Consider the following 25,092-nt stretch of genomic DNA (forward strand, 5'->3'; position numbering starts at 1 on the left):
AGGTGGAGCAGGGACCACTCTTCCAGAGGGAAGCACCAAAACCTGGATTCTTCTCCCAGTGGAGCTGTTTACCTGCATTCCACATGGCACATCCACAGGAGACACACGTGGGATGCCTTGAGGCACAGCCCCAGTGAGGATGCACCGAAACCAACCCCTGGAAGGAAGGCTGGGGAATGGGAAAACTGGGGAATACCCAAAGGAAAGCAGCCAACTGTCTGCACCACGTTCCTGTCTTGCAGAAGAGCTTTGAAGATGAACAAGAACCCTGCACTCAAACCTCAGCTGAAATTCAGGTTGAGAAATTCCCTTAACCCTGAAAAATGAGGTGATTGTTTCCAGGAACGCGTTGGCTTTGGTGAGGTTGTGTTTCTTTAGTTTTTTAAACACAGATAATTTCCTTGCTGGAATTCCTCCTCCTGCCGTGGCAGGAGATTTTGTTCACGGCAGAAGGGCTTGGGGAGCCCAAACACGGAATTCTCCAGGGCTCTGCACAGGCGCAGGTCGGGCAGAATGGGCAAAAATAAGCAAAAGTGTTAAACCCAGCAGTTTCAGTCAATTTAAGCAGTTGGAGAATGAAGAGCAAACAGGGGTCTGGCTCTCAGTAGGACATTGCTCCTCTGGCATTTATTGTCAGCATGGAAGAAACCCTCTGCCCACTGAAGCTGTGGGTAAATGGAGGAGAAAGGGCTGGTGCTGCTGGCACCTGGATTGAGCACGGCTCTAACAGCACGAGGGGCAGAGGGAGATTGGGATCGGGGGCCAGGATTGCTGGAAAACCACACGGAGCAGGTCGCTGAGCCCACGGAGATGAGCGGGGGGTGCCAAGGCTCGACAGGGATGCCGGGGAATCGCGGAGGTGAAACAGCCCGCGGTGTGAAATCAATGCGGTGAGAAAGCCGCCTGCACAAATTAGAGCTAATTAGGGCAGTGGCTCTCATTAACTTGGTTTTGCCGCGCCCTGCCCGCAGGCCAGCCCGTGCTGGGGGCGGGGAGAGGGAGCTTCTCCGTGGGTTCTTCCAGCAAGTTGTTCCTCCTCCGGCAAATCCCCGCGGCCGTGGCAGCAGCCGGGGCGCTCCGAGCAGGGACTGCAGCCTTTGTGCCCGTGGCACAGCCGAAGGCGCCCCGGCTGCCCCTCCCGTGTCCCTGCACCGAGGAGCTGTGTCCCCTGCCTGCCTCGCCCCAGCACTGAAATGAGCTATTGCTCGGGCCGTAAAGTCTCAGAGATCATAAACGACCCCTGTAAAGAGACCCGGAAAGGTGCTCGGTGTTTGGGGTGAGGCTGAGCCGCTTCCATCGCGGGGAACTCCCCAGGGCTCTTCCCCATTGCCCTGCAGGGAGCTGCTGGCAGGCTGGAGGAGATGGAGCTGGCCTTTTTTGGGACATCTCACCTCCCAAACCCCCGAGGAGCTGCAAAGCGCATCTGTTTGCAGCCTCCCTGCAGCGAGACAGGTTCTCAGTGTGCTCTTGAGCCTGCAGAGGAGACTGAACAAAGCTTTAGCAGCTCTGAAATCGTGAGAGACTGACCCCAGAGCCACTCTTCCACCGTGCTGATGGGTTTGAGCTGCAAACAGCCAAAATCCCCATGAAAGGAGGGGGGGGGCAGGCTGCCCACACAGGTAAGGGCACATTAACAGGAGGAGAATTGATTTTCTGGATTGCAGCACAGCCCCGGATCTTGGGAAGCCCTGGTCCCAAAGGTGTTATATTTAGTTTCTTTTGGAACATGATCTAGTAGCCCTTAAAATGGGGGATAGAATGTATCAGTACTAAAGTTATTTTTATTTTTCACCAGTGTTACAGAGAGCTTTTTTATGATCTGTGTGTGTGTGTGTCTGTTATACCTCGTCTGTTTTCAGTAGCCGCTTGTTACAGCATCTCTCCGTTAGGGCTCAAAACTGTATTTTGATGATTAAAGTGATGGGAAAAACCTTATCCCTTCACCCAGCTGGGCCGGTGGGTCCCACCCACCCCCCAGCCATCTCACACTGATGACAATCTTGCCAAACGCCACCTCTCCTCGGTGTTGTAATTCTGGCGCTGACGACGTCGCTCCGTGCTCTTGGGCTCCTCGTGCTTGGTCGCTGAGCCAGCTGGGTGTTCATGTGCTTTTCCACAGTCATTGAGAGTTTGATAGTCTTTAACTGTCAGTCCAGTGCATTAATCTGTGTTGCCACCACTCTGAGCCCGGCCTGGTGCGTGTTGCAGATAACCATCGTGCCGGGACAGCCATGGCAGCGGGCTGCGCTTGGCAAGGGAAGACAAATTAAAAATGTATCCAGTCGATTAAAAGAAAAAAAAAAAAAAACAAAACACAAAAACAAAAAAAAAGGGAGCGATTTAATGATGGCTGACATCAAGAGAAGATCCAAAAAAATAGCGTGCTTTGATTCCCATAATCATCCCAAGGCAGGCTGCTCATCTTTATTCATAGCCCTTCAAAGCTGTGCTCCGAGACGCCGGAGCAGCTCGGAGCTGTCGTGCTCGGATGGAGCTCTTTAGACGCTGAACACGTCGACATCTCTGCTCCGTGCCCAGCCCAGTGCCGTGCTCCAACCCTTCCCCTTTTAATTTCAGGGTGCAATTAAAGTGATGAGAGCTCTGCTGTTGGCTGCGAGGCAGGAAAAGCGGATCTGGGGAGCCGGGCCGGTGTGGGGTCATGTAAAGCCGCTTCTTTTAATGACATGTTTTAAGCTGTTTTTAAGAAGGCAGCAAAATTAGAAAGCAAAAGATCTCCAGAAGTGTTTCAGGGCACTAACGAAGGCTCAGGGGACACAGCACAGGGACAGGGCTTAGCAGTGAGGCTGGAACGGGCTGTTGGAGGCAGGGAGGGAATACTGGGAAGCTGCTCTGCCCTGCTGGATTTGGGGGGAAAGTCAGGATTTGGTGAGGCCCTGGCACAGGGTGCCCAGAGCAGCTGCGGCTGCCTTATCCCTGGAAGTGTCCAAGGCCAGGTTGGATAGAGCTTGGAGCAGCCTGGGGTAGTGGAAGGTGTCCCTGCCCATGGAAACAGGTTGAGCTGTCCCTTCCAACCCAAACCACTCTGGGATTCTATTAATTTGTGATTCTGTGATTCCTGCAGTCCCATCCCAGCCTCCAGCCTCTTTCCTCAGGCAAACCCCTGCAGGACTGACATCTCAGAAACCAGCCTCGAGCATGCTGGAGGCATCATTACCTCACACACTTGGGTGTTTTCTGAGCCAGGTGTTCAAATGCTGTTATTGCCACTGAATCCTTTTAAAATTAAGGAATTTCTGAGACAGTTTTTCTTCCCTGAGTGCTCCCCACTCTCCTGCATTGCACAAATCCAGCTGGAAGTCTGTCTCTCAACCTGAGATTAAAGAAAGTAGCAGCTCTGGGTGAATTAAATTACACATTCTAATCCCCAGCCCTTGGTACAGGTAAATTATGTTTCTTTTTCCAATTTTTTCCCTGCTTGGTCCACAATGATGCCATCAGTGCACCTACAAAGGGAGTGGCCTGAGATGCTTCTGACTGGTTTGTCCATAACACATCTCTGACCAGTGCAAGGCCAGGCAGTGCTGCTGGGTTTTAAATGCTTCATTCCCACTCTAGAGGATGATATCAGAGCAGGACAACTTGCCTGGCAAGATACAAGTCATGGATAGAGCTGGAATCGTGAATCAAAAGGTATTAAGTGGAAATGTAGTCAGGAAGTTTCTGCAATGTTGGAGTTTTAATGTGAAACTGTGCTGGCTGCCACGTCCCTTGTGCTGCCACTGAAATTAGACTTGGTTGTCCCGAAAGCGCTCAGGTCTTGCAGGAAAATCACCCTCACTGCTGGAGGTCAGGGCTCCCATGGCTGAATTTGGCACCTTGCAAGGAGAACAGGCTCTGAATTCATCACCTGAGACCCCAAAACGTGGCAAAAGGGAGGCTCTGCATCGTCCTCCGGCACAGGAGCAGCTCGTGTTTCCTAATTTCCCATCCTTTCCTATGCAACTGATTTTCATGGAATCTTCCCAGGACGGAGACGGCTGGATATAGTTTTGACTTTTCTTTCCTTCCTTCACGTGCGCAAGTGGGTGATGCAGAAGTGTTTCTGTGACTGTCTCACCTGGGAAACGTGCTGGGTCTATGAACAGTGAAATGTTGGGGAATTCTGTGCGTCCAACTGGAAATCTGAACTCGTCTCTGAATCCTGACTGAGTGCCACAGGAGTGATGCAATTTCGGACTGGAGATGTTAAATGCAGTCTTGTTACTCTGAGTTCATTTAAAATTCTGGTTTTGCCAGTGAGCTGTGTTGCAACTGTTTAAAACTTGTGGGTTTTTTTACACCAGTCTGATGCTAAAACCAGCTGCTGCATCCCCTCGTCCTGGTTGACTCCACCATGGTGTGGGCCTTGTGTTCAGTTTCTGGGTAAAAAAAAAAAGTGATCTTTTTTTTTCAGTTGCGTGATTTTTTTACCTGATGTCGAATTTATTTTTTTAATTTTTTTTTTTCTCATTGGAACTTGAAACTGTTCTTTCATACGCAAAGTTCAATAAAACAGCTGAACCGCAGCGTGTGGTGTTTGATACTGGAGTGGGTGAAGAGGAGATGTTGGGATGGAAAGGGTGGTGTGAGGGTGAGGTTTGAGGAGTGTCCTCTAGTGTGAACTCATTTTTCAGGGTTAAATAATCTGAAATTTAATGTCGTTCCCAGGAGTCAGATTTACTCTGCTAGGGAAATAAAATCCTGGGGTAAAATCTGCACGTTTCCAGCATCCCACCCAGCCACCTGCATGGAGGAAGCTTCAGGCAAACCCTTAAAATTTTGTTGATGTGTCACAAGAAGAGATGTCACAAATGGTGCTCAGGCACACGAATGCAGGAGGAGGGGTTTGACCCACACGTTCTGATCACTGCTGGAAATCCTGCAGAAGGAGCTTGGAAGCTGATTTGAAAACCTCGTTCCTGGCCTCAAACTACATCTGTGAGCTTCACCCAAAAGCGAAAGTGTCAGAATTTTGGTTTAGGTTTTTGGTTGCCTTAAAAACATTGAAGTTGTTTCTCCTGTGTTGCCCGGAGAAGCCGTGACTGCTCCATCCCTGGGGGTACCCAAGGCCAGGCTGGAGATATCTGGGTGAGTGGAAGGTGGTTCCTCCCATGGCAGAGGGTGAAACATTATGAGCTTTAAGGTCTCTCCCCACCCAAACCATTCCAAGGCTCCATGGCTTGATGATTCCATGGTAAAATGACTTGAGCTGCTGTGCTGTGTCCCAGGGCCAGAGGTCCCAGGCTGCTGCAGGGGGATTTTATTTTGGTGGTCACTGAGCCAGCAGCACGGACTGTTATCCCAAGTGACTTGGTTACTTTTGCAAATCCCAATTCTGGGACTGAAATCCAAGAGGAAATCCTGCAAGAGGCTTTAGGTGCAGAGCAGCAGCCACCCTGGTCAGGATCACACCAGGGGAATTCAGCAGCCATGGAGAACCTCAAATTCCCAAACTTTACCAAACGTCTTGATCCTGTCGGCCTCAGGAATTGTGACGGGGGCAAAGCAGTTCCTAGAAAAGCAGCACTGAGTGCTGGAACTGGTCTGTGTGGTTTCACCTGTCTCTGCTCTCGAGCTCTGCTGGGGGAAGAGGATCCATGGTGGGCAAAGTCAGCTCCAGCTCAAAAACCCCCAAATCCTCTCAGTGTGCCTGTGCTGGGTGGTCCCACAGTAACTCCTGACTGCTGTGGGTGGCAGGGCAGATTTGGGGCTGGTTCAGGGGCTCTCTGAGGTGGATTTTTGCAGCTCCTGCTGCTTCACTCTCTGATCTGACCTTGATCTCTGTATCAGCTCCCCGATGGGTTGTGGTGTCTCCAGCTGCGGATTTCAGTTGACGTGTGGTTACCTTGAGCATCCGGGGAAAACAGGATGTGACAAACTCTGAGGTGCAGATGGGGCACAAATGGCACCAGCCAAAACCTGGCCCAGTTAGGAAGGACAGGCCTGGCACCCAGGATTGCTTGAGGAGCCACAAGAAACGCCTTCCACAGCACACGGGTGAGTGGAGGGCAGTGATCCCACCCCCAGTCCAGGAGGAACCTTGGCTCGCGGCCCTCCCCAGCCCCTGGGGGCTTTGCAGGATTTCCAGCCCATTCCTGGGGTCATCGGGGCGTGCAGGAACCTTTGCACTGCAAAGGGACAGTGCCTGCTCACTGCCTGCAGCTCCCCGGGCTGTGTTCGCCAGATTTTAGAGGGAAGAGCGGAGGGGGAGGAGAGGCTGCTGGGGCCGCAGTGTGATTCCAGGGTGGGTGTTTCCTGCTGCGTGTCCAGAGGTTAGAAAATATAATATATATATGTATTTTTACCTCAGGTTAAATGGCTCAGAGCCACCTCTGGAGCGAGCCCTGCTGCTGCTGGGGCTCATCACAGAGAAATTCAGCTCAAATGAGGCTCTGGAGGAGCCTGACTCTGCTGCCTTTTAGCTCCTGCTTTGCCCTACCACGGTATGGGCATCCCCTGAGAGGGCTGGTGGCTGTGGCAGCTCCAGCAGCACATCCCTGCACAGCAACAGAGCTGGGCTGTAAATCCTTCCCTTTGCTGCCTCGGAATTCCCTGCTTGGGAATTTCCCTGGGAGCCATTTGCTCCCTGCGTTACGGAGAAATATCAATTCATCATTCCCTGCTCAGAACCTCAGCACCGTGCAGGATTTTAATGACCTGTGTCCTGCCCCTCTTTCCGAGCCGGAGCATGCAGATCCTCCAAGTGTGACTTGTCCAGGATGCTGCAGAGGGGCTCTTCCAGCTTGGAGCCAGGCATTCCCCTGCTCCTCAAACCGTGCCTTGCTAAGGAGCCCTTGTCTTGGATACTTCACTTCCTACCTTTTAGGTGGATAATGGTATCCAAAGGATCTTCCTATTTATTCCTGGCATCCTTCTGCAAGGGGTGTTTGTCCATCCCTCTGCCGTTATATTTATCCCTGGGAATGCTAAGGTTATCATTTCCCCTGTGGAATTCTCCTTTCCTCAACAGCACCTTGTCCAGGCCATTTATTATCGTTCAGTTTATTGATAGATTCTTGATTTTGTTCTCCCGGTGCTGCGTTTCCAGCCCCTCACTTCACCACGCTGGTGCACCACAGGCAGCCCCGATCCCGAGGATTTGGGTGGTGTTTCTGCCCTGTCAGTATTTGGGAAGGGTGGAAGAGATTTTGTTTCCTGCTCTGTCAGGTTAGAGTCACCTCTTGGTCTGTCCTGAGGGCAGGAAAGGAGATATTCCCGTGGTTTCCCAGGGCTGTGGGGTCACAGAGGGTGCTGCAGGGACAGTCATTCCGCAGAGTGAAGGGATTTTGGGTGCTCCCAGGACTTTCCTTCAAACACTTTTTAACATACCAGTATTCCACAGCCCCACAAATCAAGGGAACCCACAGGATCTGCGCCGTGGGTCTGAGCTGCTCCTGCCCAGGCCAGGTCACCAGCTCTGGGGGTGATTCCACAGCTCCCAGGGGTGCTCAGGGGTGCCTGGTGGGTGCTGCTTGCCTGGGAAAACCTGAGCTGGGAGCAGAGTGTGGGGAGGGGGAGAAGGGGAAGCCGTGGCTAAAAATAGCTATTTTTGAAAGAAAGGGATGAAAACCTCTTTGAAGAAATGAGGGGAGAGGGGGAGTGTTTCCGTGGAAACGGGGAAATCTGTCTCTTCCCAAAAGAGGGGGTGGGAGATGAAGAAATAGTAAATACAGCAGAGGAATGACGGGGAAGAGGATGCTGCCTGTCAGGGGCATTCCCCACGGATCCCAGGGCATTCCCCAGGGATTCTGGGCAGGGGGCTCGGGGCTCTGGGTCCCGGTGGCAGCAGATGGGGCTCTGCCCACACAGCCTCAGAAGTGTCACTTTGTCACTCCCTGTGCCGCCTGCAGCCCTGGATCTGTCACCTGCCCGGGTCACCAGAGAGAGCAGTGACCCAGAGCTGCTGGGGACAATGACAGGTCAATGTCACCACGATGGGGCATCTCCAGCTGCTCCCAGCAGGGACAATAAATTATGACTGTCCTCCAAACGCTTTGGAAATGTACATCAAACCTTGGCTTTTTTCTTCCAGGACTTTTCCACCGTGGCATGGCCGTTTCCAGGGGAAGCCGCAGGGAAGGGAACTGTGCTGGGCAGCACAGATATGGGGGGGCTTGGCCACAGGGTGAGGGCAGCTGGGGGCTTCTGGACAGGTTGAGGGCCAGGCAGAGTGGGCTGGCCTGGCCTGGAATTTGGCACAGCTCCCAAACTGGCACCATCCACAGTTTGGCTTGCGTGGCTCACAGTTTGGCACAGCTCACGGTTTGGCACGGCTCAGAATCTGGCACAGGACAGGTTTGGCATAACCCAGGATTTTAACTAAAAGGAGTCGATTTAGATTTGATCCAAGGAAGAAATTCCTCCCTGGGAGGGTGGGGAGGCCCTGGCACAGGGTGCCCAGGGCAGCTGTGGCTGCCCCAGCCCTGGGAGTGTCCAAGGCCAGGTTGGATGGGGTTTGGAGCTGCCTGGGACAGTGGGACTTGTCCCTACCCTTGGCAGGGGTGAAAGTGGGTGGTCTTTAATCTCCCTCCCAACCCAAACCATTCTGTGAGTGATGATTTGGCACAGCTCCCCACCTGGCACAGCCATGGGCCGGCATGTCCTGTGAGAGCCCAGGGCTTTGGCCAGTTCTGTGCTCGTTCCTCCCAGGCCCATCTCGTGTCTGATGCTGCCCACAGTGCCACCAAGCCTCCAGTGCCACCAAGCCCTTGGTGCCACCCTGCCCACAGTGCCACCCTGCCCACAGTGCTACCAAGCCTCCAGTGCCACCAAGCCCTTGGTGCCACCCTGCCCACAGTGCCACCTTGGCCACGGTGCCACCAAGCCAGGGCTGTGGGGAAGGCACTCCCAGCCTCAGCCCTTGGCTTCTCCTCCCTGCAGCAGCTCTGCGTGGGAGGAAGTGAGGAGGGAATTCATCCTCTCAAACCACTTTTCCTCCCGGCTTGTTTGCAGTCCCGCAGCTCCCTGGGGAGGGTTGAAAGTTTGGGGTGATGGGAACATCTCACCCCACTCCACGGCTCAGATCTGACCTTCAGCAGCTCTTGGCCCCCTCCCAGCACCACCAGACATGGGCTGAGACTCACAGGCTCTAAAAACAGCGTCTGCAGGGCTGCTCATCCCATCTGTGCTGTGAGGGAGACGTTTCCACCCTGGCCACCACCTGCACGGGGAGCCAGTCCCAGGGCTGAAGGCTGGAGGGAGTTGTGTCCCACCAGGGCAGTGCAGAGGGGACCCTGAGGTCACCTACAGCTCCCCCCAGGCAAAGGAAATCTGTCTGCAGACACCGATCATCTCCAGCCGAGGTTTTGGCCATTTCCAGCCTGGTCATCTCCCCTGCATCTCCCTTCAATTTCCCCCTTAATCTTCTCCTCCCTAATCTCAACAATCACAAAGCTTCAGCCTTTGGCCCCATTTCCCTGTTTCTTAGTGAGCACCAACCCCTGGAGTGAGAGAAAAGCCCCCAGAACTGGAGGTTCTGGGTGGGGTGTTCCACCAGGAGATGGGCGTGGGCCGGTCCAGGCCAGGGGAAGAAGAAATTGAGATGTTCATCACCTCCCCTTCGTCCTGGGTGCCACAGCCCTGGCTTGGCAGAGCAGGTGTTTAAGTGGCATCATGTCTAAAGCTTTGGGCATGTTTGGAGCCTCGAGGCCTCTCGGTCCCTTTGGAGCAGGGGGACTGGGAGGACAGGGGGACATGGCTGGGTCCCCTTGGTGAGGAGGTGGTGGCCCAGACCAGCCAGTGGTGGCCCAGACCAGCTCAGGTGACCCCTGCAATGAAGCCAGAGCCCCAGGGTTGCTGGGGGGTCGATCAGGGTGAGAGGCCTGTGAGCCCTGGCTCCTTCCAGAGCTGGAACACCTCACCCTTGGCTGCAAGGAGCCTTCTGATTTCTTCTCCCTTCCTGAATTTGTGAAACCGAGTGGCTTTGAGAGCCTTTTAGCCAGAATGGGAGGAGCAGCCCAGGTGGGAGACACCCTCCAGGCCCATCAGAGACAGCCTGGCAGGAAATATTTACAGTCAGCCCCAGGGCCGAAGTTCTTTGCCTTGTTTTGGGTGAGCTATAAGAGTTCTGTTTGAACAAACAGTGAGTGCCCAGCTCCTCTCCAAACCGGCCCTCCAGGCTGGTGGAGCGTCTTTGGAGGCAAAAGGGCAACTCAGCCATCCTGACCGAAAGAGAATTGAGACTGGAGCCCAAAGGAGCTGTCTTTAAAATAACTGGATATTTCATTAGAAAAACCGCCTTGGTGAATTACAGAGGGATGTGTTTGGTGTTAACTTTGCAGAGAGGTGATTTCTGCTGTTTTCCCTTCAGCAGTTGTGCCTTTCCAGGGACCAGGAGAAGCACAGAGGACCCAGGAGGATCTCCCGGGGACCAAGAGATCTCTTCAGAAAGCAGGAGATCCTCCCAGGATCCAGGGGATTCTGCTGGGGTCCAGGGGGTTCTCCCAGGGACAAGCCCAGCATCTCTTTTTGCTGTGCTCCTCCTCTCCCACATCACTCCAGGCACAGCCCTGATCCTTCCCCCACCTCCCAGGTCGGGGAAGCTGCTCTGACCCATCTCCCCACGGTATTTTGGGATTCACCAGCAGCATCTGCCACGGCAGAGCCGAGCCAGCCCTGTGGGTCTGTGTCACCGTGTTCCCGGGCTCTGTTCATTTTTAGATGTCTCCTGGCATCCCCTCCTTGCCACCACCCACCGAGGGGGGCGAGGAGGTGCCGAGGGTCCAGGAGCTCCATGCCCTGACGTCAGCAGCGGGTGGGAGCTCGGATGATTTCTCTGGAGGGTGAATCACAGTCCTGGGAACTCGCTTACAGCTTTCGCATCTCCTAAGCCGACACAAGGCCCAGTTATGTCAACACCTTCGGCTGGAAAACCGTGGCTCAGATGGAGATGGGGCTCAGTGCTCTGCCCTGTCCAACCCCTCTGCTGGGCAGTGCTTGGTCCTGCTTGGATCCCCTTCCCAGAATGGCTGTGAGCATTTGCTCCAGCCCTCCAAGTCCCTCTGGCTTTGCAGGAGGTGGGATGGGGTCCCCAGGAAGGACACCACAGAGAGCTGCCGTTGTCTGAGGCTGTGCAGAAGGTGTGAAGGTGGTGGCACAGGCTCTGTCCTCCTTGGAGAGCTTGTCCCAGCCCTTCCCCGGCTTGGCATATGCAGGTGCCCACCCTGGTGCCCTAAGCAGTGGGGCTGGGACCTGAATTCGGGACCTGAATTCACCCTGGGAGGACTTGAATTCAGCTGTTCTGGATGAGGCCAGGCCTGGGGATAACCCTGCCCTGTGGCTTTCATCCCTCCCTCACAGCTCCACTTCTCGGAGTATCTCCAAGACCCACTGCCAGCAGGATTTGGGGGGAAAAGGGGGAAAAGCACATTTTTTGCTATCTGTGTGGCTGTCTGCAAACCCACAAACAGAGGGTCAGGGCATCCCTGGCAATAAAGGAGACAAGGAGAGGTCACCCTGGCCACAGATTTGCCTGGTTCCTGGAACACCCTCCCTCCAAGTGCTTTTCCCAGCACCACACACGCAGACGGGGTAAGAATTCCAGTCTGGTTGTCTATAAAATCCATTGAGGCGAGAGAAATAATTCAGGAGGAAATTATTATTTAATAATAATACTGAGCAAAGGCGTCATCTTGTTAAATCCTTGTGAAACAGCCAAGTGGGTGCAGAGCTCAGCTCGTCTGGTTCTCTGAAAGGCTGGGATGCGTCTGGAGCTGTCAGCGTGGCTGAGGGAGGCGAGTGCAGACACACAGACGATAATAATAGCTCACAATTAGGGTAGTAAATCAGGAGAGAGCATCACTCAATTCAGAGAGATTCCCCTGATTTGCTGGAGACAGGAGTTTGGCTCTTTGTACGGAGCTGGTGCTGTTTGGATGACAAATCCCCCTGGTTTTGCAGAACCTTCGCAAGGCGGCAGCAGGAGGAGCACGCTGGAAATTCAGCTCCACTTGAATTGCTCCATGCCCAGCCTCAGTTTCTACATATTGCATAAGGAGCAGCCTCGGGCAGATCATTTTCTGCGTCCAACCCACCCTGCCACGGCAGATCCACCCCCAGAAAAGGCTAAAATGGTGCAGCTGACATTCAAAGCCCTCAGCCGGAGTAGCCTCCTGCCCAGCTGGATGCATGTGGGAAGGAAACCCAAAGTGCACGGGTTGGTCCTGAAGGATTCCCAGTTTTCCTGTAGGGTTGGACATTAATTTTCAATATTGGGATCTGGCTGGGGCTTGGGAAAATACAATTTTGTTTCAAGGTGAAGAGGAGTGTTGGGAGGAGCAGCGGACGATCACATCCCCCGGTGCTGCACCCGCTCTCTGTCTGTGCCACCCCCTGCTCCAGGCACCTCGGGGAGCTAAAACATTGTGATTTATCCCCCCCATGTCCCCACATTCCCCTGGATGACTGGGAACCACACTGAGCTCCGATTGTCCAGGTGTTCCGGGTGTTCCAGGTGTTCTCCATCCCACCTCAGGGTGTCCCTGGAGAGATCTCACTGGTCACTCCAGGCACATTCGACCGCTGTACATGGGAACAGAAATATTCCCCACCACCTCCTCCTCCAGCACTCGTGCCTCGGGTGCCAGGAGCCTTGTGGGACTTGTTGCTTCCTTGGTGCTCCTTTTGGGGCCGTGGGGGGTGGCAGGGTGGTCCAAACCTCCTGCCTGAGGGCAGGGGTTGATCCACAGGTCTCATATGCTGGTAGGAGCTTGGCCGTCTCCTTCCTTTGGGATGGGAGAAGCCTCCTCACGAAGGGTCCCCAGTGAACGCAAAGTGATATACAATCATTGCTTTTCACACCCTCACCCCAGCCAAGGGCAGCCCCTGCAGGTCCAATCCCCAGAGCTGCAAGGAGCTGGTGGTTCTCCATCCCCCAGACCTCCCCAGCAGATCCAGGCTGTTACCAGGAGCACGGGATGGATCGGAGCCGCATGGCAAAGCAGCACCGTGTATCCAGGGATATGATTATTTCCCAGTGGTTGAAATCTAGGTCTCCTGCTTGGGAGGAGGGGTGCGGGGGGAGGGGGGGGGAAGACGCTCATATTAATCTTATGAATATTCATGGGGAAGCTTAGCTGCCTTGGGAGGTTGACTCCGGGGTACGAGTTTGGGGGGCTGTAGGTGCGAGGTGCCGGCAGCGGCGGGAGCAGAGCAGCTGCTTGTGCATTCTCCGCATGCCTGACTGCAGAGCCAAGTGTAAGTTGGTGCCTTTTTCTCTCCCCCCCACCCCGTCCCTGCATCCTTCCCCCTCTTCCCGCCGCTCCCCTGCTTAAACACAGCCCGGCCAGGAGCGGTGCAAAGCCAGGGAGTCGTGCTTTAGTCGCAAACACGACCCCAAACCGTGTGACTCCCGCCTGCAGTGCTCAGTGCGGGCAGAAAACACACTGAGGGGCTTTGGGCAAATCTTCATCTCCTCCATCCCACCCCCTCAGTCCCCAAATTTGCATGAATTAACCCTAAAAATGCTTGAGGAGCCGGGGGGGGCGGAGGTTGTTTGCCAGGAAAAGCAGCGATGGGGAGAAAGTAGGAGAAACTGAGTGCTGGGATGGGTGATGTCAACTGAGATGATGCCGTAACCCTCTCCGCCAAGCGCCAGCGCTTGGATTTGGAGTCGGAGGAGGAAGCCCAGAGTCCATGCCAAATAAAAATCAGCATGTTAAACAAAAAAAAACCAAAACAAATTTCTGTGCTGTTAAACAAATCTGGGGTGTTTGGGGAAGGGAGAAAGGGGAGGAGAGAGTTTATGGGCAGGAGGAAAACGGCGTGTTTGTTAAAAAAAAAAAAAAATTAAACACTGAAGGTTGGTTGATCTTTGGTGAGATGGGGGTTTGTGGCTGCCAGATCTTTCCTGCAGCAGCAGTGAGATGTTGTTTGTGGTGTTCTGGCGTGATGCTCGGAGGAGCCAGGGAAGGTCAAATCCAGCCGAACTCCTCGGTGAGTCGCTGGGGAGCGAGTGGTGGGGAGAAAATGCAGGAAAAGGATAAAAACTGGGACAAATGCGACCTCCTCTCCTCCGGGCCTGGCAGAAAAGGGTTAAGAGAAGCGGTTGAATGCTGCAAGCCTCGTCAGGGTTGTACTATTTTTTCTAGTGCATAAGGAGAAGGGAGAGGAGGGTTGCACGGAAAAGGGAAATTTCCAAGAAAAGAGGGATCTGCGGCAATATCTGCACCTCGGGGGATGAAGAGAGGAACCAACAGGCATAAATGGCCTGGAGATGGCTGAAATCTTTGCCGAGGAGATTGGGACCGCGGGGTTATTTTCCACCTGCCTCCCCTGCCCGGTTCTGTAATCCTGGCTCAAAGTAGACAAGTCGAGTTGGAGCTGAAGAAGGGAGGTTAGAGGGGTTTTTATTTCATTTGGGAGGGGAAAAAAAGAAAAAAAGAAAAGAAAAAAAAAAAGGCAAAAAATGAGAGGTTGATTGGCCCTCTCCGGGCTGAGCATCTCCCCGGTGCGAGGCAATGCAGGATGATCCAAGGGAGCGCCCGCCGGGAGCAGGGAAGGGATGCTGAGGACCCGGCACCCACCGGGGACATGAGCCTCAACATCCCCACGAGAAATTCCACCCGACGGAGTGGAATGCCCACGGGGGTGGGTCGGCCGGGGGGTTGGCTCTCGGGAGGATGGGGAGGGTGGACGCCGAGTCGCGTGGGTCCCGCGGGGCCCCAGTGCTCGTGGGTGCTCGGAGCCATCGGCGGGGGGCTGGTGGCCTTGGCGGGGGCACGGCCAGGGACCGGCGGGGGCTTCGCTCCGCTGGGGTGAAGCCGGAGCCTCCTGAGTCACCGGGGAACGCGACGCAATGGCCGTGGGTGCCGTGCCCGGTGGGTGACACCGACTGCCGGGCGCTGGCGGGGCTGGGAACCCTCCGTGGCTTTGCAGAGCCTCGGCTGCCGGGGAGGGGGGGGCTGCGTCGTTCCCCCCCCGCTCGTCCGCCTGGCACGGGCTCGGCGGGCAGCCGGCCCCGCCGGGCTGAGCAGAGCGCAGGGACGCGGGGCTCGGTGTTTTTCCGCCTCGGCGCTGGCGCTCTCGCCCTCCTCTCTCTCGTGTTGCAGTGCAGGTTGGGCGGGCGGCGGGCGAGCGCCTGGCGGCCGGGGAGAGCGGGCGCCCGGAGGAGCCGGGGCTTTGCGGATGCTCCCTGCGAGCCCCCACAGCTTGCTACCTTCTCGGTGTTTTTTCCAGGCGATGCCACACCTCCCGAGGACACTGGGGACATCGGGTTTTGCTGAGCTTAGCAGCTTTTCACCGTCGTACCGAAGGCATCAGGCAGACGCTCATCTGCCCTGAAGTGCAGATCTGCAACAGCTCCCGGGAAGACTCTGTCTCTCTGTCTCTCTGTCTCTCTTTCTCTCTCTCTCCAGTCCAAACCATTACAAGATCTGACTTCCACCATCTGGGAATCTAACCCCTCTTATGTCCCTTCTCCTTTTTCTACGATGACTCACCATTATTTTTAACTTTGAAGAGAGAGGAAATTATGGGGATCTTGGAAGCCTGTATTTCTCTCTAGGATTTCCCCAGGGTCAGATAATCGGTGTTACTAAGAGACACTAAGATTTGGCTTCTCCAGGTAATGTGATTTGTTTTCTGTGTGCCATGGTGGTTTGCAGAGGATGACAGGAGCCGGGACACCAGCGGTCGAGGAGGGGGACTGCGGTGGTCCGCGGGGCAGCCGGAACCGCCGGCTCCACATTCCGGCAGCCGCAGAGCTTGGCTGCAGGCAGGGAGGGCAGCATGTCACCAGGGAAAGAGGATTGGGAAGGTGTTAAACTTAAAAGCGGAGCTGGAGCTTTCCTGGAGGGTAGATTGCCTGAGATCGCAAAGGTTAAATGTTAATTAACCCTTAGCTGCATGCCTGGAAATGAGCTGAACCCGGCACCCCGCGGGGTCCTCTCGCCAATTCAGGGCTGGATGGGGTTATTTTTCTTCCTTCCTTTCTCTTCCCTTCCCCCTCTTTACTTATTTTTTTTTAACTGGAATTTTTTATTTTTAGCCAAAAAATAAGCCCTGGTTTACCAATGCCAGGTTTTTTCCACATTGGTTTTGAACAGGTGATGGTTCCTCAGGTGTTTTTGTGTTCCACCTAATGGGTTTAGATGGGAGTTGTTGAACTCTGTCCCAAGGAAGGCAAATTAACCCCTCCAGGAAGGGGATAGACATGCTAGAGAAGGGATCTGCTCTCCTCCCCCCAACTTTATTCCATCTCTCTCTTTCTCAGCAGGGGCGATTTTCTTTCTTCTTCTTCTTCTTCATTTTTTTTTCCTCTTTTTTTTTTTTTTATCTCATCCCTTCGCCTTTTCATGAGACTCTTCCAAACCTACGTACCTGTCCTTCTGCAGGATAGTAGCCCTGCCCTGAACCCGACCCCACCGCCGGGCGCTGGGAAGAGTTTAGCATAAGGATTTCTTTTAAAGCCCAATATGACAGTTGCCACTGGAGATCCTGCAGATGAAGCTGCAGCTCTTCCCGGTCACCCGCAGGACACGTACAACCCCGAGACCGACCATGAGTGCTGTGAGAGGGTGGTCATCAACATCTCGGGGCTGCGCTTCGAGACGCAGCTCAAGACTCTTGCCCAGTTCCCAGAGACCTTGCTAGGGGATCCTAAAAAGAGGATGAGATATTTCGACCCTCTGCGGAACGAGTATTTCTTTGACCGGAACAGACCCAGCTTCGATGCCATTTTGTACTATTACCAGTCCGGGGGGAGGTTGCGGCGGCCAGTGAACGTGCCCTTGGACATCTTCTCCGAAGAGATCCGCTTCTATGAGCTGGGGGAAGAAGCCATGGAGATGTTTCGAGAGGATGAAGGCTACATCAAGGAAGAGGAGAGGCCGCTGCCTGAGAACGAGTTCCAGAGACAAGTGTGGTTGCTCTTTGAGTACCCCGAGAGCTCAGGCCCTGCCAGGATTATAGCTATTGTCTCTGTCATGGTGATTTTAATCTCCATCGTCAGCTTTTGCCTGGAAACGTTGCCCATTTTTCGGGATGAGAACGAAGACATGCACGGCAGCGGGCTGAGCCATCCCCCCTACTCCAACAGCAGCATGGGGTACCAGCAGTCCACTTCCTTCACAGACCCCTTCTTCATCGTGGAGACACTTTGCATCATCTGGTTCTCCTTCGAGTTCTTGGTGAGGTTTTTCGCCTGCCCCAGCAAGGCTGGTTTTTTTACCAACATCATGAACATCATAGACATCGTAGCCATCATTCCCTATTTCATCACCTTAGGGACAGAGCTGGCCGAGAAGCCAGAGGATGGCCAGCAGGGCCAGCAAGCCATGTCCTTAGCCATCCTTCGAGTCATCCGCTTGGTGCGGGTCTTCAGGATCTTCAAGCTCTCCCGGCACTCCAAGGGGCTGCAGATCCTGGGACAGACTCTCAAGGCCAGCATGCGGGAGCTGGGCCTCTTGATATTTTTCCTCTTCATCGGCGTCATCCTCTTCTCCAGCGCCGTCTACTTTGCCGAGGCCGACGAGAGCGAGTCCCAGTTCCCGAGCATCCCCGATGCCTTCTGGTGGGCTGTGGTTTCCATGACGACTGTTGGCTACGGAGACATGGTCCCCACGACCATCGGGGGGAAAATAGTGGGTTCCTTGTGTGCCATCGCTGGCGTATTAACGATTGCCTTACCAGTGCCCGTCATAGTGTCTAACTTCAATTACTTCTACCACCGGGAGACCGAGGGAGAGGAGCAGGCTCAATATTTGCAAGTAACCAGCTGCCCAAAGATCCCCTCTTCCCCTGACCTAAAGAAAAGCAGAAGTGCCTCTACTATTAGTAAGTCTGATTATATGGAGATTCAGGAAGGTGTAAACAATAGCAATGAGGATTTTAGGGAGGAGAACTTGAAGACAGCCAATTGCACCCTAGCTAACACAAACTATGTGAATATCACCAAAATGCTAACCGATGTCTAGTCGCTAAAATCTAGTCCCGTATTTAAAGCTGAAGTGGAACAATTGCAGATATTGAGTGCTGCTCTGCATTGTAGTTAACACAGTATTTTCTACGGTGTATATTTGGTTCTGCATGGGAAGCAATAGCTGTGTAAGTGACTTTTAACCTTTGATTTCCGCACCGAATAAGCGTCCGTGCAAAAAAAAACCAGAACAAAACAACCCAACGAATCCAAACCATTTCGTCGCCCTTCTCCCATCCCAGGCTCGTGGGTTTCCAAAGATACGGAGGGGACGGGCACTTGGAGCAGCGGGATGGGGATGGAGGGGCAGGTCCGGGCCACCCCGGGGTGCCACGGCTCCTGGTCCCTGTCCTGGGTGCCAGCCAGCTCCCAGGCACAGGGAACGGCTGGGAAAGGTCAGGTAGAACCTCCTGGAGGGCGGCTGCAGGCGTGGGGCCGGGGCGCTGGAGGGCTCGGGTTCCTGCCCCGGGAAAGCCAAGCGCGAACACGGCGCCCGGCTCGTGTTTCATAACTGAAAATGCTGCATGCTGCAATAGTTTCAGCCACTGCAGTGTGCCAGTGTGAGGCCCAGGGGAGGGATAATTAGTGTGACGGCACATTATTTATTAAGTCTTAAATTTTCTATGCGAGGCATCGGGAGGGACGAGTAAATAAATCAAGAGCTTGGAATTTATTTATTTATTTAGATGACACTTCCATCATCAATATTTCCAGGATCACCAAAGACACCTCCACTGACACATTGAAAATGAGTTGGAAAAAGCATCTTTTTTTATATCTATATATAAAACTGGAGCAACTATGCTGTGGCCTATAATATATTTATACTGCAGTGAAATTTAACCAGTAATACAGTACAGCTGCATGGATATTTGTTGCATGAATCTGAATATTTAATACACACACAAATATATATTTTCTTAGTAGACTATACAGTATTCATGTTTATAGTGTTTATAGATTCTCCGGTGGCTCGAAGGAGATTCATGGGAGTTAAAAATATCTCCATTATAGTTAAAAACCGGATGGGGAAGGCGTGTGCTGACAACAGTTGGATAGATATCAGTGCCAAGCCTGAGAGATAACAAGGCAAAGCCTGAGTGTCCGAGCATCCAGACACAAGAGCTGACGAATGCAAGCCAGGGAAGGTGAGCTGAAAGTTAAACACCTGCGCTCATTATGGGGCGAGTAATTAGTCATTAATCGTGGTGTCAGGAGCAGAAACCACGGCGGATGGGAGAGGGCACGAGGAGCAGGTGGAATAGCAGGTTCCAGCTCTCCTGCCTTGTTTGTTCAGCAGTTTTCAGCCGTTCCCGTAGAATTCCCGTGTGTGTGTATAGATATTTAGAGAGCGACTACAGGGCCGAATCCTCAGCAAACAGAGCGCTTGGGGTGTCCAGGACTTCCCAGCTCAGGGCTGCTGGGATGGTGGGACATGGGCTGGAGCAGGTTTACCTGCCCCTGGAGCCCGTGGGGTCACCAGGGCAAGGTGTGCTTTGGGCTTGAAAGCTCCTTTTCAACCCCCTCAGGGCTGGGGGTTCATCGTTTTGTGACGGAGCAGGCGTGTGCTGGGGTGGCCTGGGTCAGAGCTGGCACCTCTGAGCCTTTGCTTTGCCTTCTTGCAGGGTGTTTAAGAGCAGTGGGTCAAGGTACAGGGAGCCTGAGGTTCTCTCTCATCCTCATCCCTGGTGTTATTTGGGGTTGGGTAAGAGCTGTTGATCCATGGGGAATCTCACCTGCTTTCCCCATCCCTGTGTGGGTTTGCCTGTGTTGTCCCCATTGCTGACAGTCCTCAGGGAGAGGTGCCCTGTTCCTCTTCCAGGTCAGGGGGGACGGAGGAAAATCTCTGCCAAGGTCGTGGTTGAGAAAAGCCTCCTTGGGCTGTGGAACAGGGTTCAGCCGGGGTGAATTTGGGCTGAACTGGGGCATGATCAGCCCTGAAACATTGCAGGAAGGGTGAGCATGAGGAGCCTGGGGAGGGGTCAGCCAGACCCTTCCTTCCTCAGAGAGGAAACCCCTGCTCCTGACAATAATCCAACCGGTGCTAAAGTATCTACAGCAATGGCTCCAAATGCTGCTCCAGAGCAGGGTCCATCTTGCGCTGACGGGGCTCCGCCTGGCCAGTGGAAACACTCCTCAGTTTTGATTGATTGATTGATTGATTGATTGAGGTCTAGCTATAATTAATTCCAAGTGGATTGTGCATTGTTTGTGCATGGCAGTCCCTGCTTCTGCAGGGGACAGAGGATGAGCAGCATCCATGTGCTGGGGTTCAGGGGTGCTCAGGGCCCCAGCCTGTCTTTAATGGGATCTCGTTACACTGGGAGTCCTGCACCCCCACTTTGCTGTGACAGCCTGGGAATGAGAGACCCTGAAGCCCCTTCACGCACACACACAAAAAAGCCAACACAACCAAAAGCAATAAATCTTGAATTCTGAAGCTCATCCTGTTGGACGGGACAGGGCTGATAAGAGTCGCTGGCTCGGGCACCATTCCCAGGGAAGTCGGCCAGCTTCCAGGGATCCAGCTCGTGGTGGGTCCGTGAGGACATGGGCTCACAGGGGGGAGATGCCTGATGTGCTGGGATCCTCGGGGTGCCCTGAGCACCAGGTGATCCCATTCCTGGTCAGGGCTGAGGTGTTTTGCTGGTGGTTTTGCTGCAGGTGCTTTGGAGGATGCTGGCACTCGGTGAGACTTCACAAAATGCTTGGTTGTTGAACTCCTGTGGGCTTGGGGTGGTTTGGAGGAGCGTTGGCCAAAGCATCGGGGGTGTGTTGTGGTGGTTTGGTGAGGAGGAAGGTGAGGTTTTCCTTTGGGAAGGCAGGGTTTGGGGCACAGTGCTCCTGTGGGCTTTCCAAGGCCAGGCAGGAGGAGAGAACGGATCCGTGATCAGGATCCAAACATCTGAGCCCAATCTCCAAGCTGGAGGGTCCTGGCTGCCTTGGGAAGCTCCACAGTGGCACATCAGGGGTGAATGGGGGTGAAGAGCAGGAGACTACACTCCTGTTGTCACTGACGTGAGGTGATGACTGTCCCCTGGCCAGCACAGCCAGTCCCTTCCTTAGGACAGGTCTGGCACCTCCTGCACTGACCCTGGCAGATGTTCCTGAGGAGAATGTGCCCTGGTGGGAGAGTGGCTCTGGGCCCTTGTTTGGGACACAAGGAACAGGCCCAGGGTCAGTGCTCAGGCGTTTGGCTCAGGGTGGGAAGGGTCAGTGAGGGCCCTGGCTGGGAGAGATCCACAGCTGGGAGAGATCCATGGCTGGGAGGGATCCATGGCTGGGAGGGATCCACAGCTGGGAGAGATCCGTGCCTGGGAGGGATCCACAGCTGGGAGAGATCCATGGCTGGGAGGGATCCATGGCTGGGAGGGATCCATCAGCCCACACGGAGCAGAAGGGTCCAGACTTCTGCCTCGCACAGAGAAATGGTTCCCCTACAGCTTTTAATGGGATTTGTGCCTGCAGGTCGGAGCTCTAGTGCTATTTCTAGCTTTGCTTCTGACTCACTGATGTGATCTTGAACCAGTTTTTCAGGAGGAGACTGTGATATTTTTTTCTTTTTTTTTTTTTTTTTTTTTTCTTAAGGAATGTGGTTTGTGAGAGTCTGGGCCTGTTTCTGTGGAGATGCTGAGCATCCCAGTCTCCTCCTGATTCTGAAAGGTGCAAAAATGATCTGCAAAGTGGCTCAGACTGAGGATGCTAAATTAGGGGCTGGGGAAGGGGAGGGTCCCATAGCTGTGTTAGAGCTCATCAGGCCCCTAAACAGAGGTAGTCTGGTTCCTTTCCTCCTCCTCTGGAGCCATTTCCCTCTCTCCAGGCCTGGAAGACTGGAGCTCTCCGGTCTGTGGAGGTGCTCCCGGCTTGGCACCCGGAGGAGGCAGCATCTCTATTTTAGTTTTAGCCACTGTGCCATGGTTTTGGAGAGATGGAAAGCTGTGATTACAGAGCAGGTTGTCTTCTAACACCCAACCTCGTGCCCAAGCCTGCAGGCAGCCCATCAGCTCTTTCAGATCTTCCAGAATATCTGCTGAGGGCAATGGGGTGAGGCTCATGTACCAGCTGGATGCTACCAAGTGATTAGGAAAAAATGATCTCTTTGGAGCACGATGTTTTAATGGGAAAATTAATCTCTGCAGTGACTGTGTCAAAGTCCTACAGATTTGAACACTGAGCTATAAGAAGAAAAGGATCTCTGGATTGGCGTAATGAGAGTGTGGCACGTGGGTGTATAAATATGGGCATATTTGTGCATAAATACACAGAAGGAGAGAAAAAGACAGAGGAGGAGGAGGTATTTCAGGAAGGACCTTGCTTTGTTATCAGATAATTCCTGGGTCAGCCCTTGAAACGGCTGCCAGAGCCTTGAAGCTTTCCCAGAGCTTGCAGTACACGTGGGGATGGGTCCGAGGGAAGGAGATCTGGATCTCGCCTTGGGAGTGGAAGCATCCTGAGGGTCTGGTGGCATTCAGCTCCTCACAGCCCTCTGCAAAGAGCAGCTTTGCAGAGTCTCTGTTCCGAGCTCCAAGTCCCGGCTTGGGCCAGTCACGACCATTTCTGTGGCTGTGCAGAAGCAGAGGGATTTGGTTGAGATGCAGATGCTGTGCTGCACCAAGTGGGCTTTGGGGTTATTGTTTGTCATGACTGGGTTTTAAGTCTCTTAAACTGTGGCAACTTTTTGTCCCAGTGTGGTGGCTCCTGTTCTGGAGCCAGGGTAGTTTTATCATGGAATCCTGGAATGGTTTGGGTTAGAAAAGACCTTAAAGCTCACCTTGTTCCACCCCTGCCGTGGACAGGGACACCTTCCACTAGACCAGGTTGCTCCAAGCCCCGTCCAACTTGGCCTTGAAACCTTTTCTCAAGATCTTTACCATGAGACCTTATCCCAAGGTCTACACCCATGGGAGTTATCCATGGGAGTTATCCGTGGTGGTCACTCATGGGAACTGGTCAGTGTGCTGCAGGGGTGAAGTGGGCTGAGGAAAGAAGGAGTCAGCCCCAAACCATTTTGGTTTGCACTCAAATGAAGGCTGTGGCTCTCTCCTCACACTCCTGGCAGCATCTGACCTTCTCCCCGTGACACATCCCTTGGTCCCTCCTGTCGGGGACCGGCTGTTGCCCCTGCCAGGAGCCCCAAGGAGGAACAAGGGTTCCCCCCAAGCACCAGCTACTGCTCTGCCCTTCCCCAGCCCTGTCAGCACCCCTGGCCTCGGTGTCCCTGTGATGTTTCTGCATTTGGCTGCCCAAAATTCACCCCCTGCTCGGAAATGGGTGCTCTGATCCTGCCGTGTCCCATCAAGAGGAGAGGGCCCAGCCCAGGGGTGAAGCAGCCCTGGGAGCACAGCACTGATTTACACCTGGGGAAAGGATCCCCCAGCCCAGTTGTGCGTGACGAGAGATAAATCCCTAATTCATGTTTTTCCTCCAGGGAGGGGATGTTTTGGCTTGTAGGAGCTGCTGGACATCGTGTAACCACACCAGGTCCATGCACATGGACCCACCACGTCCCCTCCCCAGCCCTGCCTGGCTGTCCTGAGCTTGGGGTTGGTCTTCTGGGGTTTGGTTTTTTGATTATGATTTTTTTAAATTTTTTTTTTTCTGCTGCCTATAAGATGTAATTATCCATTTGCACTTGCTCCCTCATTGTTCGAGACTGTGCTCTTGTCCTCCAATGTCGTCCCCGAAGCACAAGGGGGAAAAATGGGTATTGGATCAACCCTGCATGTGGTGCCTAATTTGAGCAAATCAATAGGAAGAGGAAATCCAAGAAGGACTCATCCTAAGGATGCTGGAGCTGAACCTTTTGTTTCCATGGTTACGGGAGAAATGGGACCAGGAATGGAGAGAGGCCTATAAACTGTTAAAGGAGGACTCTTGGGAATTTCAAGTCATTTAACCATGCGTTTGCTAGACACAACTTTAGACACCAGCTGGATCCAAATTGCACAGTGTTTATAGAAATTCCTGCTTTATTGACGGCCGGGGGTGCCGGGGGAGGGTGTGGGAAGGGGCTGGGGCCCCCCGAGTCAATAAGGCCGCCCATTGTACATAGGTATACAGAGCTGTGTACATACATATCCAAATGAGCATTTGCTGTCTGGTTTATCATCAGTGTACATAATTTATTCTTCACAGAGTATCACAAATTTTTTTTGTAAATATCGGCACTAATTAAGAGAAAATAAATATGTATATTATTGAGGAGTTATTTTGATATCAGTTCTGTGGAGGGTGGGAGAGGAAAAGGACAAAGTAATTATGTTTTTTGGTATGTTTTTTTCTCGAAAACTAAACCCTCTGTGAGAAGAGAAGGAAACGGGCTGAACCAGGGGAAATCAGTTTGTGCTCCACCATCAGCCAGGCTGCAGGGGCAGAGTCCCAAAACCCCTGAGAGGAGGAGCTGATGGGTCACGGTGACGGATGTTGGACATGCTGCATGGTGTCTACAGCATTCCCGTGGGATTTGTTCCAGAACAGCTCCTGCAGTCACACCAGCAGAGGGGAAGGGGCTGGAACCTGGGCCAAGCCCATGTTCCCCATGGCTCCCCACTCCTGCAGCTGGGATACCGGCCACATCCAAGCAGGTAACAGGGAATGGGGGACCAACCTGCTCTTGGAAAACTTGTGGGCAGCCAGTGGATGGTTTTGGAAAGTCAGTGATCCCTCTTGGAAGAGGGAGAAGCAGACAGACAGGGATGGTGCTGGCAGCACATCATCTGGGGGGTTGTATCCCTGGAGGTGTCTCCTGGTAGGATCTCTGGAAGGAAATGGGGATGGGATCCTTGGGGTGGCTTCAGCGGTCCTTGCAGAGGAGTGGTTGGTTTGTCCATGCCCAGGGAACAACTGCAACAATGTTTTCCCTTGCTGTTTGGTCCTTAGCAGCAAAGGGCAGGGAAGGTGTTTGGGCCACTTGGCTCTCGTGGGTTTGCCTGTTTGTCTGGTGGCTTTCACAGCCAGCGTGGCTGCTCTGGGCTTCCCTTCTCACAGGATGCGCAGAGCATCCTCTCTGTGTGCAGAGGATGGAGGTGTAACACAAAGAGAACAAAGAGATTCTCCTTCTCCCATGGTGGGTTGGCCCTGCTCGGCTCTGGGATGAGGCACCACCAGGTAGCCCAAGGGTGAGTGCCAAACCTCCTTGTGAACCACTCCAGACTGCTCATACTGGCCGTGGAGGAGCC

General features: G+C 53.6%; 1 protein-coding gene across 4 annotated transcripts; it reads left to right on the plus strand.

Annotated features, from left to right (window-relative positions):
- Positions 1-5,895: 5,895 nt before the first annotated feature.
- On the plus strand, positions 5,896-24,116 carry KCNA2 (potassium voltage-gated channel subfamily A member 2). Of its 4 annotated transcripts, XM_066204124.1 has the most exons (3): positions 13,053-13,194; positions 14,088-14,586; positions 15,175-24,116. In XM_066204124.1, the coding sequence occupies exon 3, from the start codon at positions 16,413-16,415 to the stop codon at positions 17,910-17,912; it is 1,500 nt and encodes a 499-aa protein (XP_066060221.1). In that variant the 5' UTR covers positions 13,053-13,194; positions 14,088-14,586; positions 15,175-16,412; the 3' UTR covers positions 17,913-24,116. The 4 variants fall into 4 exon arrangements, with proteins under 4 accessions (XP_066060223.1, XP_066060221.1, XP_066060220.1 ...); XM_066204126.1 differs by lacking the exons at positions 13,053-13,194; positions 14,088-14,586 and adding an exon at positions 5,896-5,997; XM_066204123.1 differs by having other exon boundaries at positions 13,053-14,332.
- The last annotated feature ends 976 nt before the right edge of the window (positions 24,117-25,092 follow it).

Source organism: Chamaea fasciata, unplaced genomic scaffold (genome assembly GCF_029207755.1).
Source record: "Chamaea fasciata isolate MVZ Bird 193981 ecotype frontalis unplaced genomic scaffold, bChaFas1.0.hap1 SCAF_25, whole genome shotgun sequence".
Classification (NCBI taxonomy): domain Eukaryota; kingdom Metazoa; phylum Chordata; class Aves; order Passeriformes; family Sylviidae; genus Chamaea; species Chamaea fasciata.